General features: G+C 54.0%; 2 protein-coding genes across 2 annotated transcripts; both read right to left on the reverse strand.

Moving 5' to 3' along the window:
- Window positions 1-234: 234 nt before the first annotated feature.
- GPRIN1 (G protein regulated inducer of neurite outgrowth 1) lies at window positions 235-3751 on the reverse strand (the record flags this gene model as incomplete). The annotated part of the gene is made up of 1 exon (XM_057540416.1): window positions 235-3751. A coding segment is annotated over one exon (2970 nt), but the record flags the coding sequence as incomplete, so codon positions are not given.
- On the reverse strand, window positions 3655-18289 carry LOC130707200 (elastin-like). The gene is made up of 6 exons (XM_057540417.1): window positions 18250-18289; window positions 16194-16298; window positions 10828-11077; window positions 10401-10710; window positions 7933-8084; window positions 3655-3788 (listed from the first exon to the last, which is right to left on the reverse strand). Exons 1-6 carry the CDS (start codon window positions 18287-18289, stop codon window positions 3752-3754), a joined length of 894 nt encoding a protein of 297 aa, XP_057396400.1. The 3' UTR covers window positions 3655-3751.
- Window positions 18290-18684: the final 395 nt, after the last annotated feature.

Here is an 18684-nt window from a genome sequence, read left to right on the forward strand (position 1 = left end):
TGTGGTTGTAGAATGAGCTCTCCATCCTGCCCGCAATACCCAAGACCAGCTGTCACCCAGGCTGTCTGTGAGCCTCTGACTGTGATCCCCGGACCTGTCTGAGCCCTCTCCCCTTTCTGTGACTCTTTCAGCTGCGCCCCCAGGGCACTCCTGCAGCTGCCTTTGGCCTGTCTGGGAATTGTGAACCAGTGTCCAGTGGGGGTGGGGATAGGGTTGGGGATTGGGCCAGGTGAGACAGGAACTGGGGACAACTACCAGCATGCAAGAGATGCCCAGGCCATGGGGCCAGCCCGCTGCATGGACATGCACTCGCATACACCCGGGGCCTTGCACATCAGGGGTCTCACATGTCAATCCTTGCACACTTGGGGTTTCTGTACACAGTCTCTCCCGTTCTGGGGACCTGGCCGCCGCTGGAGACCACAGTGCACCAGTCTGGACATCTCAGGAGCCTGCCTCAGCTCTCAGGGCTGGGAGCGTGGGTGCTGAGCAGGTCCCCAGAGGTCGCCCAGTGTGACCGGGAGGGGGTGGAACTGAGGGCTGTGAGGGGACAGTGGGGTGTCAGGGCTGGGTTCGTGGGCTCATGACCACGAGGGAGCCGGGTAGAGGGTGTTCATTTGTGTGTTTAGGAGGGGAGGGGACTGGAAAGACAGGATAAGACCCTAGAGGCTGCCCGCCCCTCGGAGGCCTGTCACGCGTCGAGGGGATCCCTTCTAGGGGTCTGGGGTCAAGAAGGGAGCCTGAGAAGGTTGGAAACCCGGGCGTACAAAAGGGGAGCAGATCACTCGGCCGTGGGTCCGGCCCGTGAGCAGCACCGCGGCCGGCGCACACTCTGCAGCAGCGCGCGGAAGAGGCCGGGCGGGCGCTTCGCTGCGCCCTCTGGGGGCGCGGTGCGCACGGAGCCCACACGGCCCGGGCCTTGGCGCGGGGCGGGCGGCGGCGCGGGCGCCCCTTGGCGGCCGTGCTCCTCGATCTGTCGCTCCAGATGCTTCTGGATGGCCATGCCCAGCACCTCCACCTCCATGGCGGCGCCGTACACCTCCCACGTCATGCCCTTTTCGTCCCAGCTCACGTCGCGCACCGGCTCAGCGGCCTCTGGGGGCGCCACGGCGGCCGCCAGTGCGGAGCCCGGCCGCACCCGCACTTCGGGGAAGGCGGGCGGCGCGGCGGCCTGCGGCGTCATGGGCTCGGTGGCCACGGAGCGCGTCTCGGCGGCGCCCAGTGACACCTGTAGGCCCGCGTCCCGGCGAGAGGGCGGCCTGGGCGCGGGGCTGGGTGCGCGTGGCGCCGCCTGGAAGCTGAAAGCCGAGCCGCCCCCGCCGTCCTGCGGAGACATGGGGCTCACGGCCACCGACACGCAGGCCTGCGAGCCCGCCTGCGTGCCCGCGTCCTCGCGTGGCGGCGTGGCGCTCGCCTCCCACGACGGCGCCTTGGTGAAGTTGTCGCGAGTTCGCGGCCCCGGCGACGGCGCTACGGCCTCCAGGCCCGGGCTTCTCTCGGCCCTAGTGGCCGCCGGGTCCTTCGGGCCAAGGCTGCAGGCCTCGGAGCTGGGCAGTGGCGCTGGCTCCACGCGACCCCCGCTATCCGCGGGGTGAGAAGCGGAGCCGCAGGGTTTGTCATCTGCCTGCCTGGAGGAGGAGGCCTCCGCCTTCTCCAGAGTCAGGTGGGCCCGCTTCCCCGAGGATGGGGGTTCCCCTTTTCTCTGAGGCGCAGAGTCAGTCTTCCCCAGGGCTACAGGCTCCAACTTCCCAGAGACGATAGAGGATCCAGGATCCCCCTTCTCCAAGGTCAGCGGCTTCTCCTTCTGCAAAGATTTAGCCTCTGCTTTTCCTGATGAGGCAGTGCCCTCCTGCCCAGGGGGCCTTGTTTCTGCTTTGCCCTCAGACTTGGGTTCTGCTTTCCCTGAGGCCCTGGGATCCACCTTCGTGGAATTCATAGGATTGCCCTTCTCTAGAGGTGGCGGATCCACCTTTCCCTCTGGGACAGCTTCTGCTTTTCCCAAGGACGCCTGGACTGTTTTTCCTAGGGTTGTGGGGGCCACCTTTCCTGCAGACTCGGAGTCCATGTCTCCAGGGGGAACAGTTTCTGCCTTTCCCTTGCATACAGGGTCCACTTTACCCAAGGTGGGGGGATCAGCCTTCCCTGAGGCCATGAGACCCACCTTTCCAGGGGCCACAGGACCTGACTTTTCTGAAGATAGTGGATCTGCTTTTCCTCCTGTCACTGCCTCAGCTTTTACAGAGGATGGGGGACCCGCTGGACCTGAGGACACAGGGTCTATCTTTCCTGATGATTCAGGATTCACTTTTCCAGAAGATGATGCTTTTGTATTTCCCACAGAAATGGGATCCCCCTTTCTGGAGGACACGGGGTCCTCCTTTCTTGAGGATGCAGTTTCTGTCTTTCCCACAGACATCAGTTCTGCCTGCCCAGGAGACAAGGCCTCTGGCTTTCCTGAGGACACAGGATCCACTTTTCCCAAGGAAACTGGACCCGTCTTGCCTGAAGACACAGGGTCCATGTTTTTCAAAGATGTGGGATCCATCTTTCCTGAAAACATGGGATCCACCTGTCCAGTAGAAATGGTTTTTGTCATTCTCATAGACATGGACTCTTGCTTTCCTGAGGAGGCAGGATCCATCTTTCCCAGGAACTGAGGGTCCTCTTTTGTAGAGGACACGGTTTCTGCATTAACCATAGATGCAGGATCTGTCATCCCTAAGTGAGTAGGATCCACCCTTCCAGATGACCCCAGAGCCACTGTTCCAGGGGATACAGGCTTGATTTTGCCTGAAGACCCTGGAGTCAGCATTCCCAAGGACCCGGGATCTGTCTTTTCTACAGATGCAGAATCCGTGTTTTCCAAGGACATGGGATCCACCTTTTTGGAGAGCTCAGGATCTCTCTTTCCCAAGGATACAAGATCTGTCTTTCCTGCAGAAGCAGGACCCACCTCTTCTGAGGACACTTGAAGGTCTTTTCCTGAATACCTGGGCTCCTCCTTTTTTGGGAATGCAAGATCCACTTTGCCCAAGGATACAGGATACTCCTTCCTTGCGGACATTGTATCCACCTTGCTGGAGCACTCAGGATCTACCTTTCCCAAGGATCCAGGATCCTCCTTTCTTGGGGTCACAGGATCCATCCTTCCAGAAGCCGCAGGATCCCCTTTCCCCAAGATTACAGGCTCTGTCTTTCCTGTAAACATGGGATCTGCCTTCCTCAAGGACCCGGCATCTTCCTTTCCTATGGAAATGGAATCTGCCTGCTTTGAAGACTTGGAATCCATCTTCTGTAATAACATAGGATTTCTGTTTTCTGAGGATGAAGGATCAGTTTTCACTGAGGACACAGGCTCTGGCTTCCCAGAGAAGGTGGTTTCTGGTGTCCCTGAGATCAAGGCTCCATGTGTCCCTAATGTCTCCTTGGTGGCTGCCTCTTGGGGAGGGATGCAGGTCAGGGAGGGGAAGGCCAAACTCCTGCCAGGGCCCTCAGAGCAGGATGCCCTTTCCTCAGCCCCAGTGGGGCTGCTGTGTCTAGAGTCCATGCCTGGGCTTTGGGCAGGGGTGTGCCTTGGGGGTGCAGGGCTGGCCTTTTGCTGGGAGGGGCAGCAGTCCCTCATGGCCGGGCTCCCAGCCCCCAGGCTCCCATCCTGTGGGCAGCAGAGGGCTGTGGGCTGGGGTCCTGGGGGGCTGGAGTCCTTTCGAAGCAGCTGGAGCCAGGCTGGGTCTTCAGCGCTGCCCAACTGCCCTCATGACCATGCTTGGGCCCCAGGTTTCTGTCTGGTTCTGAAACACAGAGAGAGCAGACTCAGACTCAGAGGGGATCCAGTGGGGAGGAGCCTCCATCTGGGCCTCCTCCTTCTCACTCTCTTTCTAGCAGGCGGGCCTTCTCACCACGTTCTCTGCCTTTGTCTGGTCCCCTCCTGTCCATTGGGTCTGGGCTAAAAACATGAACCCAACTATGTCATTCCCCTGCTTCACTGCTCCCAGTGGCCCTCTGGATAAAGGTCAGGCTTCCTAAAATGGCATTCAAGGCCCTTCACAACTTGGCCACAGTCTAACTTTTCCACTTCATCTACCATCACCCCTTCCTTATCAGCCCACCCCATGCAACATGCTACCTAGAAGTTATGCTTTTCTCCTTTAGGCCATGGGTCACAAATTCTGATGCCATAGGAGCCAGGTAGGTAATTTAATTGAGGGAAACACACTGGGTACAGAACAGTAGGGAGTGGTGGGGACTAAGGCAAAGTGGAGAGCACATGCCCTGTCTAAAGGGGGAGCCATACTCCATCAGCCAAGTACTGCCCTGGAGAAATGCATCCTAGTAGTATCAGTCAGAAGTGGGAAATATAGAAGTTTACTGTAAAATATCCCAATTAATTCAAGATTAAAAAAAAAAAAACCACAGTATGTGGCCCAAACAAAATATGTCTGCAGATCACCAGTTTATGTCTGTGTAGGCCCTGGGGAGATGGGAATGGTTTACAGTCAAGGAAAGGACATAGTCTGAAATGTGTGTTTTCAAAGATTGCTTAGGGATGGTGTGGAGGCTGGAGGGGAGGGGCTGGCCAATCATTTATTCAATCTCTCATTCATCTAATTCTTCATTCGTTTACCCAGCCCCTTCTCTGCGATAGTCTAGATGAGAGATGGTACAGCGAAGGTTGTGGGAATGAAGAGTTGGCAGGATTGAGAGGTCTGAGGGAAACTAACAGGAACCAGCTGGCTGTAAGAGGTGATGGTGGGGGTGGCCTGCAGGATGCTGGCTACGGTGGCGGGTGCTGGACAACAGATCCGGGAAAAGGGGGAGTTGCATTTTGGACAAGCTGAGTGTGTGGTGCCTGGGGGATATCCAAGGAGAGGGTCTGGCAGGCAGCTGGATCTGCATGCAACTCTCGTTTATTATACACTCAGCAGCCAAAGCAAGCAGAGTTCCCAATTCTCCCCAGACCTCTTCCTCCTGCCATCTTCTCCAAAGCCATATTGCTGGTGCTCAGGCCAATATCCCTTGACTTTTTCTCACACCCGGCATCCCACCATCAGCAAAACATAATGGATCTACCTTCAAAATATATCGAGAATTTGGCCACTACCGTGAGCCAAACCTGCACCATCTCCCACCTGGATTATCCTTGCTTTTTCCTTCACCCCATATAGTTTTTTTCTCAACAGAGGAACCAGAGGGATCTTAGTAAAACTCAAGGTAGATCATGTCCCTCCTTTGCCCAGAACCATGCAGTGTCTTGCCATCTCATGCAATGTAAAAGTAAACTCCTTACCATAGCCCACAGGTTCCTGCATTTTCTGGCCCTGTCACCGCTCTTGGCTTTGTCTCCTACTGCTCTCCTGTGATTACCCTGCTTCAGTCACCCTGGCTGCCCCGCTGATCCTTGAACCCACTGCCTTGGGGCCTTTGCACTCGCTGTCTCCTCTGCCTGAAATGCTTTCCTTCCCAACATCTGCATCTCCCTGAAGCTTTCCCTGACCCATCCTGTATAAAATAGCCTCCTTCGCAACACTGGCTGACGCTTTCCATTCCCCTTGCCCCGATCAGTTTTTCTTCATGGTACCTGTCTCCAGCCACCATATTGCATATGTTTGTTTATTGCTCGTGATTTGTCTCTCCCATTAGAATGTCAGCTCCAGAAGTGTGGGGACTTTGCTGTGTTTACTGATGTGGTCTCAGGGTTGAGAACAATGACTGGCACATAGTAAGCAAGTGGCTCCCAATAAATATTCGTTAAATGAATGACTGAATGACCTGTCTATGATGTTAGTCCAACCATGCCACTCCTTGGCTCAAAACGCTCCTTGTTTTTCAGGGGAAGTAAATTGGTTGTAATGTTTTTGGAAGGACATTTACCAATTCTTATCAAAGTTTACAATGCATACAGTATTTGGGCCAGCAAGCCCACCTCCAGGGTGGTCTTGAAAACAGACAAATGGTGCATGAGAACATGGCTGGTGATGAGAAGAAAACCAGGAAGTGGGTTTGTAAAATGTGGGACAAGCACAGAGGACCTCCCCTCCCCCACAGCTGTTAGACTGTGTGGAGTGATGAGGAAAGATGCCCAAGATAAATTAAGTGAAAAAAAGCCAGAGGATAGCATGGCTAGTGGGATCCCATGCGGGTAGGCAAGGAAAAGGACAAATACACATCTGTAGGTTTATTTATAAAGAGAAAATTTCTGGAAGGAAACCCATGAAACTTTTAGCAGTGATTGCCTTTGTGAAGCGAGATCAGGGATCTGGAGGTGGAAGAGACTTTTTCTGAATGCCCTTTTGCAATACTTGAATTTTGGTTGTGTGCACATATTTTTTTAAAAACAGGAAAAAAAAAGAAACTTTTAATGACTCCCTGTTACTTTTAGGGTCAAGTTCCAACTCTTCAATGTGCTTCTAAGCCCCTGTGTATTTACTCACCTGCTGGGCTTTATCTTTCATTATGCACTCCATCCCCCAAAGCATGTGTACACACACACACACACACACACACACACACACACGAAACCTCTTTGGGTTCAACCATGGGTTCACATTCTTTCCAATCTTGGCCTCTACACACCTTCCTGCTTGGCTCTTATTAAACCTTCAGTCCTCAGCTTAAACGCCTCCTCCTCCAGTGAGCCTTCTTTGCCTACCAGCTTCCTCAGGGTCCCTGTGGCCTCTTGTTCTGCCCCTAACCAGACTCTTGTCATTCTGCTTGTAGCCCTTTACACCTCTGTCCCCGCCTAGCCCTCAGGTCCCTGGATGGGGACTCAGCTGGTATTGTTCACGACTGAGTCCCCCAAGCTTTGGGCATATGGGACTTGGGGGGATAAGTGTTATCACCAAAATGGGGGCATGGGGGGAGGGGCAGTTTGCAGAGGATGGTGGGGGACTGGGTTTTGGGAAGTTGAACTGGGGTGCCTGGGGGACTTATAGGGGAGATATCCAGGAGGCTGCTGGGAGACAGGTTTGAAACACAGGAGAGGTCTGCTGCAATTCTTCGGATCTGGTTTTCATCAGCATAAAAATGGCAGGTGTATGGTGAGCTTGGGCTGGAACTGGAAGGAGTCACCAAGGGCTATAGAAGGTGTGCTCTGAGTCTTCACCACCCTTCCTTTCACCCCTGGTAGCTCAGCCCTCGGGTCCTCTCACACCAGCCCCTCCAACAGGCTCCCTCCCCCTGGGTGAGGCATGGGTAGGAAGTTGGGACAGCTCCCTGATTTACCAGCTCTGTGACCTCAGGCGAGTCCCATCTCCTCCGTGGGGACCCTAACAAACCTACCCCCTGCTCGCACAGGGCTGCAGGGAGAATTAAAGATGAGGGGTGTGCACGTCTCTGCTACTTTAGGGCTGGGCTGTGTACATGCAAGGCCTGTTTTTATCTACTCAGCCTGTCAGAGCCCAGCTGTGCTCCCAGGAGGGGGCAGGGGAGGGAGGGCCAGCAGCACAGGCACAAACTGGCAAAACCTCACCCTTGGACATGGCTGATTAAGTCAGAGTGCTTAAAAAAATTTTTTTAAGGAATTTGGTCATCAACATTTAAAAATTAGAAGGTTTCACGTAAAAATCAGATTTCTAGCTTCTCTTGGAAAACTAAAACTTGGCAATCTGAGCATGCTTCCTGCATGGCAGCAGTCAGCTGGAGCCAAGCAGTGGCTACTTCCTTAGATGGGGGTACACTCTCCAATTAGCCACCATCTCTACCCCTCCCAGTGGTGTCCTGGACACTGAGGTTGACTGCCCGCTGCCACTGATCACTGATTTGCACCATCATTTTTCTTATAGCAGCCCTTCATGCATGCTACCCACCTGGCCTGTAGCCACCTGAGTTTTGACCCTTGACCTAGATGCCAAGAAAGGTGGGAGGTGACCTCAAGCCCTTACTATGCTTATTATGTGCAGATCCCATACACCTTCCAGGCAGATGTTGTGTTCTTACTTTCCAGAGAAGGAAACTGAGGTTCCAAGAGGCAGGCATGGCCCAGCTGGTAACATACCCCTTCCAAAAGTCCTCCGGGAAGAGGCCGGCTTCTTAGTTCTCAGCTCACAATTCTCTGATATGGGATAAGGTCCAGGATTGGGACAGAGAGCCTGGCCAGGGAGTTAGAAAGATGTGGGGTCAAGCTCCAGCTTAGTCATTGACTTGCTACATGACTTTGGGTGAGTTTTTCCACACCCTGAACCTCCGTTTCCCAATCTGTGAAATGGGGGAGAGGAAGTAGTTATATTTAGTAGAGCTGGCTGAGCCCTGGGTTTAAGATCTGCCAAGATACCATTCCCAGAGGCTCTGCTGCTCACAGTTCTGCTAGACTATTCCGGGCTCTCAAAGAAGCCTCGGTACCCTCCAGCCTCTTCTCCAAAAGGCAACTCAGGCCTGGGGCCCTACCTCCTCGCCTCCCATCTCCCACTGGAACCCAGCTCCATCACTCTCCCACTGTGTGCTCAGCCCTGGATGCAGCATTCTCAGGCTCATTTTAGCACCTGGACTCCACAACAATCTCATGAAGGGGGCATTATCATCCCATTTCACAGATGAGGACACTGAGGTCAGAGGGAGAAAAGACTTGACCAAGGGCACACAGCTGGGATGGGGGGCTCTGATTCAAAGCCTGTTTTGTCTGAATCCAAAGCCTGGTTCTTCCCACTCATATCAGCTGAGATCCTGGACACTGATGCTTGGCTCTTAAAACCCCTTTCTGCTCTTCAGGGTCATGCCAAGGGTCCTCCCAATCCCCTGGACCTAACAGGCAACAGTGTGAGGGATCGTCTAGGAGAGGAAGCAAGAGTGTCCTCCGTGCGGGAACCCACCTTTGGAAACACCCTATGAGCAGATGAGCCTGCACACTTCTGCCACCCGATTGAGGTAAAAGGTTGAAATGACCCCCAGTTGTATGGGCTGGCTCACCCAGCATGCAGGAGAGCACGTAGGTGGCTTGTGGACATCTGCACCAGCTTAGGCCAGCCTGGGGAGCCAGGGCCTGGCTCCTACCTTCTGCTCAAGAACTTGGTGTGCACATGTGCAACCTGTATGTGCAGAATGCCCTGTGTGTTTGTGTCTCATGGTGGCCACTTGGACCCTGTGGGTATGCACATGTGTGGCCACATGGCCTCAGAGCCTCACTCATGGGAGAGATGGCCTGGGTATGTGCCCAAGTGATTGTGCCCTGCTCCCAGGCAGAGAAGCCCCTGTGAATGCTCACTCAGGCCCAGAGACCTGACCAGCCAGTTATTTTCCCTTTAGGATTTCTTCCCTAATTGGAGCCAGGGTGCCAGGCACCTGCAAACACCTCCTCCCATGGCGATAAGATTGACAAAGGCTTCTGGTACTTCAGCAGGTGTGAGAGAGAGAGTGTGTGTGTGTGTGTGACAATTCTGGTGTGCTGTACTTCACCCTCTCACCCCCTTGTCTCCTACAACCCTCAGAGCAGCAAAGCTTCCTCCCTGAGGCTGGAGGGGAGATGGAGTCTAGCAAAGGGTGATATCCAGTCTTCCTTCCAGAAATGGCCTCCAGACCATCCATCCATCTATCCACAGGAGAGCAAGACTGGACATGCAGGAGTGGGTGTGTGTGTGTGGAGAGCAAGCTAAAAGTGTGTGACGGAGTGTGTGACACGCCTGCTCCGGGGTCCGGGGGTACATGATGGATACCATGACGTGCAGCTGTGAATAGGCGCAAGCAGGCCAGAGCAGGATGGCTGCGAATGCTTTGTGATCGGGGAGTATTGCTGAGTTGAGTGTGCTGTGATAGGCAATGGCTGGTGTGAGTGTGTAGCTATGCCTGGGTGTGTACCAAAGGTGTACGGGGTGCGTGCACAGGTGACCATGTGTATGAGTCTGATGGAATGACCAAGGGACACAGTGTGTGTAGACCTGTGGCCTCGAGCGGTGAGTGTGTGACAGTGTGTGTGATGGAGCCCCAGAGCATATTCCACACTGAGCGTGCGACAGCGAATGTGCTCCATGGTGCCAATAGAGCCACTCGAGCGCCGAGCTCGCTCCAGGGGGAAAATGAATCAACGCAGGCGGACCCCTCCCCGCGGTGGCGGGAAGCGCCCCCTCCCGCACCACGGCGCCAAACAAAGCGGCAGTCAGCGGCGAGGCCAGGAGCGGGGCCGGGGTCTTACACACAGGGCGGGCTGGCCCGCAGGGCCCCTCGGGTGCTCGGCCAGGACTGCGGACCCACCCCCGCCCCGCCCCTGAGAGGAACCTGGAAATGGACACCCGCCGCCCCGGCCGCGCGCGTACATTCACCCGGGCGCACGCCAGACACGCTGCTCACGGTGCCCAAACCCCGCCACCCAGGAGGTTCGAGGACCCTGGACAGCGGCTGTGGGGCAGCCGCGAGCTGAAGAAGGCGGTCGACACCGCCCGCCTGGAGCGGGCAGCAGGTGCAGGCGCGGCGCTTACCCGGCTGTGCCGCCGTTCCGTCTCCTCGGCGCGCTGCGCTCCGGCTCCCGTCACCGCCACCGCTACCACCACCGCCGCCGCCCGAGCTGCCTCGGCTGCCTCCGGCAGGGCTGGCGGGCGGACCGCGGACTCCGCTACGCCGTCCCCCGCGCCGGCTCCGCGCTCCAGCCCCGCGCCCCGCCCCGGGCATGCGCACTGGCCGACTCGCGGCCTCAGAACCCGGGAGGGGGCGGTGCCCGCAGGGAAGCAGGGGCCCAAAGGAGGGAGGGGCGCCCCTCGCCCGCCGCCCCTCACCACGGCCGCTGGGCTCCTGGGTTCCCCGCCCTCCTCGACCCGGTTCCCATTTCACAGACAGGAGACTAAGGGGCGGAGAGGCTGCCTATTTGCTGCGCGCCTGTTGAGGGAGGGGCGCGCTGTCAGATCTCACTCAATCCAGCCCGGTGAACGCTCTCTGCTTGTTTCACCGAGGAGGAAATTGGGGCCCAGAGAGGGGAAGCCGCTTGTCCGCGGATATTCGGTCCCTGGAGCGGGATCCAGGTCTGCGCGATCTCCGAGCTCCCCCTGCGCGGAATTTCCCGCCTCCGCCTTGGCCGCACTTCCGGCCTTCTCCCCCTCACCTCGCCCCGCCCCCGCCCCCTTTGTCTCGCCTCCACCCACGCTCCCGGGAGTGGAGGGACCTGCGTGGTCGGGGGAGCGCCTTAGATTTCCCCGCTACCGGCCTCCCTAGCCGGGGTGCCCTCCCACCTTCTAGTCTGTGCAAGCCGGGTTCTCCTCCTCCTGGGTACCCTCAAGCCAATCATCTCACCTCTCCGAGTCTCAATTTCCCGATCTGTAAGGTGGGACTAACATTAATCACCTCACAGTAAGTGGTCTTGGAAGGACGAAGGAGCCTGAAGTAGGTGTTCAGGGCCTTCCAGCTGAATCTGAATTGCCAAGGACATGAGGACTTGCTGCCCACCCTGCCTCGACGTTTCTAAGCAGAGAAATTGTCCCCTCCCCTTTGACTTCCCAGAGGAGAAAAAATAAGTCTGTAATTGCCAAGAGGTGATAAAGCCCTCTCGCTTGTACTGTGAAACCACCTACTAAAAATGGTAATAACTAACGTTAATATAATGCTTATTTAGGTGCAGTGTTTTTATGGTAAAGCCCGCAAGTTAACCTAACAACTAACGTTACCTTAATTTTGTTTTCCGGTTTCATCTAATTTCAATTTCCAATCACTTATAAGCAAGTTAATATTAATGTATTATATCCTTGTTTTTCAGATAAGAAAACTGAGATACTGATGATAAATCACTTGTCTGCGTTAGTAGTGAAGCTAACTCCTGAAACTTCAAGCTTCACCTTTACTTTCTATTCCTCTCACTTACCTGGTGAACCATAAGTCACCGTGATTGTTAAAAAAAAAAAAATTTTTTTTTTTTTAAATCTAGATGGCAAATGAAGAAGGAAAAAAAAAAAAATCTATCGTATGACGTCTTTAGCCAGCATTGCAGGGAAGCAAAAAACGGGAGCACAGAACCAATTTTCAGCACCACGGACAACACTCATGCAAGGGCGCTTCCCCACGTCTCTGGCCTGAAAATTGCTCATTCATTGCCCACAATGGCACTTCGCTTCACAGTTTACAAACCCTATTCTAAGCTCATCGTTTCATTTTACTTTCCCTACAGTCCTTCAGGGTAAACATCATTGGCTCCGTGACACAGATGAAGACATCGAGGCTTGGGCAGGTTCACAAGACATGAAAAGTAGCAAGAACGTGGCTGTGATCTAAAAAGCCCCCACACCCCCACCCCTGGGCAGGGCGAGTGTGGATGGGAGCGGGATCAGGGCATGAGTGAGGAGGCCATAGCAGCTGCCCAGGTGAGAGGTAATGATGCCTGAACCATTGGGATGGAGGGAAGGGCCAGATCTGATAACTATTTAGGGGTAAAGTCAACACGTCTCTGTCATGGGGTGGATGTGAGTGTGAGCGGAGAGAGGATTCTGCTGCCCCTCTGAGGTTCTGCCTTGGGGAGCCAAATGGCTGGAGGACAGATACCTGATGAACCCTGAGGAAAGAAGGGACTTGTGAAACAGCCACACTGAGACATCCGAGTCCAAAACTGAGCTCTGAAGTGGCCAAGCCTGGCAACAGACCAGGGAGCTGGTGATGGAGGTCAGGAGAGGTGTGTTGGTACATGAGGGGAGAGTACAGGCCAAAATAGGGTGAGACAAGGGCCCATCCTGAGGAACATCAACATTAAGGGAAAAGGAGGCTGCAAAGAAGAATGAGAAAAAGTGGTCTGAGAAACCAGAAGAAACCCAGGAGAGTGTGATGTCTCAGAAGCCAAGGGGAGAGAACATTCCAGAAGGTCAGGGTAAACTGCATCAGGAAGACAAGATACAGCCTGAGAGTTGTCCTCTGGACTTGAAAAAAAGATAATGGAAATTTGATGAAAGCATGGTTAGTGGAGTGGTAGGGGTGGAAGCCAGACTGGGATGGGGGTGGAGCAGGGACTGATGAGTTAATGGGAGCAAGGAGGTGGAGAGGGCAAGTAGATGACTCTCAGGTTTGGGCTTGGAGGGAGAAAGGGGATCTGATAATCTCTACAGGGGCATTGGAAGCATTGAAGTCCTGATGGGAGGGGGCCAGTAGAGAGGGAAAGGAAGATGCCAAGAAAGGAGATCATAATGGCTGGGCCCAGATGCTCAGTGTGGAAGGATAGGATGGGATCCAGCACCCTGGGGCAGCTCACAGACCCTGAAATGAAGATTCAGGGAATATGGTTTATTTGGGAGGTGCAGGGACACCAGCAGGGGAGTGGGAAGGTGACCCAGGAAGAGAAGGCATCCAATAAGAGGTGGTTATCAAGCCAGCTACCACAGTGGGTGAGTGAGGCTTAATCCTGCAGGAAGTCTTGGGAAATGGGGTAAATGCACATCTCAGAATTCCCCTGGCTGAGGGCAAGGGAGCTGGTGTATTTATATCCCAGCATCTGGCAGACATTGGTGAAGAGCCAGCCCATGGGGCTGTGTGTTAATTCCCAAGCACTTCTAGCCCACAGTGCATGTGGACAAAGTGGGTTCCAGAGCCCGTGGACAGCTCTTCGATAATGATGCAGGTACTGGCTGTTGGGAGTCCTACTGGTGGGCACAGAAATAGTATGGTCATCTGAGGGGATGTAGTCAGAGCTCTGGCCATGTCTACTACATGGGCACAGTCAGGGCCTTTTTCCATTGATGCCCTTTGCCACGCTCCAACCACTCTCGTTCCACGGTGACTTGTTGATAAAAAACCCATTTAAAAATGAAAATTTCCAGACAACAAAACAAAACACTGCCAAGGCGGAGTGGGAGCTCAAAAAGGGCATGGAGGTAGGCAGCGTGGGTTCACATTCTGACTTTGCCAGTTGCTAGCTGTGTGGCCTTGACTGAGGTCTCTCTAGGCCTCAACTTCATCATTTGTAATTCTTAGCTCTCAGAGCTCTGAGGAGGATGTAGGGAGAAAAAAAACCCCAAGCACCAAGCATAGTGTAACACTTGTGGTGGATGCCAGGGTATGGCAAGCCCAGCACTGTGTACCCTTGTCTGACCACAGCACCTCCATTTTCCTTGGGGAACCCCCTCCTCACTCCAGTCCATGTGGTGGAGTGGGATGGACCCACTGCCATTTTTAGGGAGGGGCAGTGACCCAGGCGTGGCCAATCACTGTGCAGTGATTAGTTCCAGGGGTAGAGGTAGAGCAAAGGACCACAGCCAGGGCAACTGGCTCTCCCACTTCCTTGGAGCTTTAGGGGTTGCTAAATTGGTGGTGTGTCTGCCTGGAGCTGCTGAGGGTCATCTTTGTCCCCATGTGGAGCGAGTCTGCCTGGGCCCAGACTGTGGCTCATAGGGTTCAGGCTCATCCTGTGACAACCAACATGATTACCCGCACCGGTGTGAGTGTGTGTGCGTGCGTATCTCTGGTTGGTCTGCCTCCGTGAAGCCATATACACTCATACACACCAGAAGATAAACAAGTGCCTGCAGCTCCTTGGCTGGCGCCCAGGCTGGGGGTGGAATAAACAATCCCAGTGACTTTCTGAAAAGCAAGCGTGTGTGGCAACAGGCACCATGGAGACAAGCAGACTGTACCAGAGCAGAGACAGCAGCCACCCCCCAGTGCCACCCCGGCCCACCGCCACACACATGCACATACACATGCACACCTCATGTTCATATCTACTCCATCACACACGGTCCCGCTTTCAAACCCAGGCACGTCACCCTTGGGATCTGGCCCCCATTCCAGCTTTGCTTGAGACTAAAGGCCTTGAGAAGGTCTGAGATTTCCAGTACAGTGGCATTCACAGTTCCTCACCCCTTGCGTGGACACTGGTCCTGGTCTAGGCCAAATTTCAGCAAACCATAGCCTCTAGGAAAGGTGTGTTTGTGTGTGTGTGTGTGTGTGTGTGTGTGTGTGTGTGTGTGTGTGTGTGAGGAGAGAGAGACAGAGACAGAGAGGAGAGAGAGAGAGAAGGGGAGAGAGAGAGGGAGGGAGAGAAGGAGAAAGAGGTGGGAGGGTGGGCAGGATCACATGGTGGGCAATGCCATATAAACCCAACTTTCTGGAAAGTTCTTCTCTTTGCTTCAGAGATGCACACACAACACACATTCATCTGCTCCTTCAAGAAACACTCACCCAGACCCCCCACCCCCTGAGGCTTGTATGGACACAGCCCTGGATACAAACACTCAGATATGTATCCATCCTCATGCATGCAGGGTATAACCCAGTATCCCCTAGATGGTGTTGTTGGTGGTGGTGGTGTACCATTTACTGACTGCCCAAGTGTTTTACAGTCATCTCTTTATATTTAACCCTTAAGAAAAACCATCTGAGATTGATATTATTATTATTCCCATTTCACAGATAAGGCAACAAAAGTTCATAGAGGTTAAGTAACTTGCCAGGGTCACACAGAAAGTGACAAAGCTGGCAGCCAAACGCCTGCCCACACTATTAGCCCCTCTTCATTTAGTCAGATATACATGCAACACCCATGCGTGCACAGGTGTGCGTGTGTACACACACAAACCCTGCCTCCTCCGTCAGTGCAGGTAACTGATGTCCATGGGGTCATTTTCCTCACCCTGACCTCCTCATATGCACCACTCCCAGACCCGCACAGCACTGCCCTGATATTCATGAGAGCCCCTCGTCCAGGCACCTATGAGCACAGCCTGCTGCCCACAAAGGTCCCCTCCCCCCAGCAGCTGTAGGCCCCGGCCCAGCTGGGGGCCACCCTGGGATTTGGATGGGTGACTCAGGCTGAATCATGGCCCAGCTGCTCCTTGGCAGCCCTCTCCCCTACTCTGCCCAGAAAGCCTATTTTGAAGGCAGAGATGGGCCTTGCGTGGTGGACAGGGAGCGGGGCAGTAGCGGGTGGGGACAGGGAGCATGGGCACTTGAGCAGGAGGAATCAGGCACAGGAGGGTCTCTGTGCCCTCCTCTACTCCTCAGTGGTCTGCAGGTGCTCTCAGGCAGCCCCCAACCACGCCCCTCACTCTGCCAGGGAAGTGGATCCTTCTGCCTGGACACGGGCAAGGGGCTCCCTCTCTGATCTCAGGGCCCACTTTGGCTCCCCTGCCCCACCTTTTGGCCCTAATAACAACAATAATGACAATATTTACTATTGTAATTGATCACTCACATGTTACAGTATTCTACAGTTTCAAAGCACTTTCTCATCAGTATTGCATTTGATTCTCTTATTAGTCCTAGAGTGGACTAATAGCATCCTTAGGAGTGGAAATTATCATCCTTACGTTTGAGCTGAAGAAACTGAAGCTCAAAGAGGTTATGTGAACCATCTAAGGTCACACAGTTGAAGTGACAGAGCCAGGAACCAAACTTAGGCTTCTTGGTCCAATCTGTGGAAGGTAAGCATTAGGGCTGGAGTTAAGCTGCAGTTGGGGATGGTGGGAACAAGGTAGGGAAATGTGGGGCACGACAGGGCCATGGTTGGGGCACTGGAAGTGGCATGGGGGAGTGGCAAGGTAGGGGGCCTGCCTAGTGGCTTGTTGTGCAGCAGGATCATGACAAAATTTTTCTCTTTACCCTTCTGCAACTAACAGATTATGGAATCATTTATGCTTTTAAATCTTTTCCATGTTTCAGGCCAATGTCCTATGGCTAACAAGTGCAGAGCCATGGAGTTTCTACTGAGAAGTCTTGACCCATAGGACCTTTGCTTTCCAAAGCCTTAGTTTCCTCATCTGAAAAAATGGGTCTGGGCCTCCAGTGGGGCAGAGTGTTGAGAGGCGTGAGTGCAATCATGTGCATCATGCCCTTTAGAAGCCATGAAGGACTTCACGAAAGATGCAGGTTTTCACATTTTGTTTTATCTTTAAAAAACACCCGTGGGTACTGGGCAGAGGGCAGGTGGGCTTCTGGGAACCTGGGAGCAGTGCCGAGAAGGGGAGTGGGTGACAGCTCTTCCTTCCCCCTGCCTGGGCTCGGCCTGGCCTTCCCCCACCCTCAGCCCAGAGCTGGTTTCTAGGCAACAGGATGGATGCAGGGATGGTTCGGAGGGGAGAGAGCTATAAATAGGGAAGGGAAAAACAAAAATAAAGTTACAGAGAAGGCTGTGGAGCCACATTACTAAGGGTGGGGGTGGGAAGACAGGGAGGGAGATGGGCGAATGGTGGGGCAGAGGGACAGCCCCCATCCCTTCATCAGGGGAGAGGGCAGTTTCAGGTTACCCAGCTGGCAAAGGTCCACAGAGTGCTGACATGTGTGAGGAGGGGGTCTCCGTGTGCACAGCTAAGCAGATGGGGGTGACAAGGAGAAGTCAGTTCTGGTTAGAGAACTAGGGGAAGCTCAGAAGAAGAAAGGATTTCAACAGGCAGAGTTGCAGGCAGATGTCCAGGTGAAGGAAAGAAGCAGGCAAAGGAAAGGAAGGTGTGAACCAGGTGGGGTGGGGCTGGACTCACAGATCTCAGAGGCCTGGCCAGGCGTGGCCTCGCCAACCACACACACCGTGTCCACAGAGACGCAGCGGGGCTCTTCCTGTGCTGTGATGCTCGCCCTCCCCAGATTTCCCAGGCCACCTCCTTTTCATTCAGGTTTCAGCTCTACCTCGCCTCCTTAGACGCTTTGACCTGACCACCCAATTGAATGCTGGTCACCACCCTTACTGTGTCACATTCTATCACATTACTCTGTTTTATGTTCTCCATAAAACCCAAAATTATCTTGATCCATATATTTGCTGATCCATGGACATGAGTTCTGCCAGGGCAGTGACCCGCAGGGCTGTTCCCTGCAGCCCCTTACTTCTAAGAACAGAGCAGGTGAGCAACACACACTGTCGAATGACTAAATGCACACAACGTGTGGGCAACCTCCATGTACACGTGTGAACAGAGATACACCTGCATCCATATGTAAGTGTGCACACTCAACACCCCCCCCCCCACACACAATCTCACTGGCAGTCTCCATGAAATTGCACAAGCATCTGTTATCTCCACTCTGCTGCCTCCACATTTTCCTGTTGTTGGTGGGTTTTGTTTGCCTCCCCTCAGAGCAAGTCCCTTTTGGAAAATTCCTAAGGAACTGGGCTTCAGAGTCAGGCTCGGGGCTGGATGTGGCCTTTGCCACTTCCCAGCAATGTGACCTAGGGCAGGTAACTCTGCCTCTCTGGCCTCCATTCTCTCATCCATAAATTGGGGCTAATAAGGAATCCTTGAGGACAGTTTCAAGTGAAATGAATGGAGGCAAGTGCTGGATGCCTGGGAGATACTGGGCACTGGGGAAATGGCTCTGTCCCTGTCCTGAGGGTGGAGCCCATGAGCTGTGTGTGCTCACACACGCACTCACAGTCAGGAATTCGGTCTGACACAGGGCTGGCATCTTCCATTTTCGCTTCTGGGCTTGTGCCTGGAATGCATTTAAAGTGACCCCTGCAGATGAGAACATTGGTCTCTGAGCAGAAAATCAAGCTCAGAAAACCAGGTGTGTGGCTTGGCACCCGGGAAGGAGGAATAAACCTCTTCACAAGCCAGATGGTGGACCTGGTTTGGGCATCTAAAAATGGATATCAGGTGCTGGTAGCTGGCAAGGGGTTGGCAAACTCAAATTCCTCAGAGGTCAGGCAGTTCATGAAAATGAGTGAAGTGGATGGGAGGAACACACTAGGGAGGGAAAGGGACTGTCGCCAACTGGAATCAAATGAAAAATATTTAAACCTTGTGCTAGAAAATTAAACATCTCTACAGGCCAAATTCAACCTAAGGGCCACGAGTTTGCAATCCC

The sequence above is a fragment of the Balaenoptera acutorostrata genome, chromosome 2 (assembly GCF_949987535.1).
Source record: "Balaenoptera acutorostrata chromosome 2, mBalAcu1.1, whole genome shotgun sequence".
Classification (NCBI taxonomy): Eukaryota; Metazoa; Chordata; class Mammalia; order Artiodactyla; family Balaenopteridae; genus Balaenoptera; species Balaenoptera acutorostrata.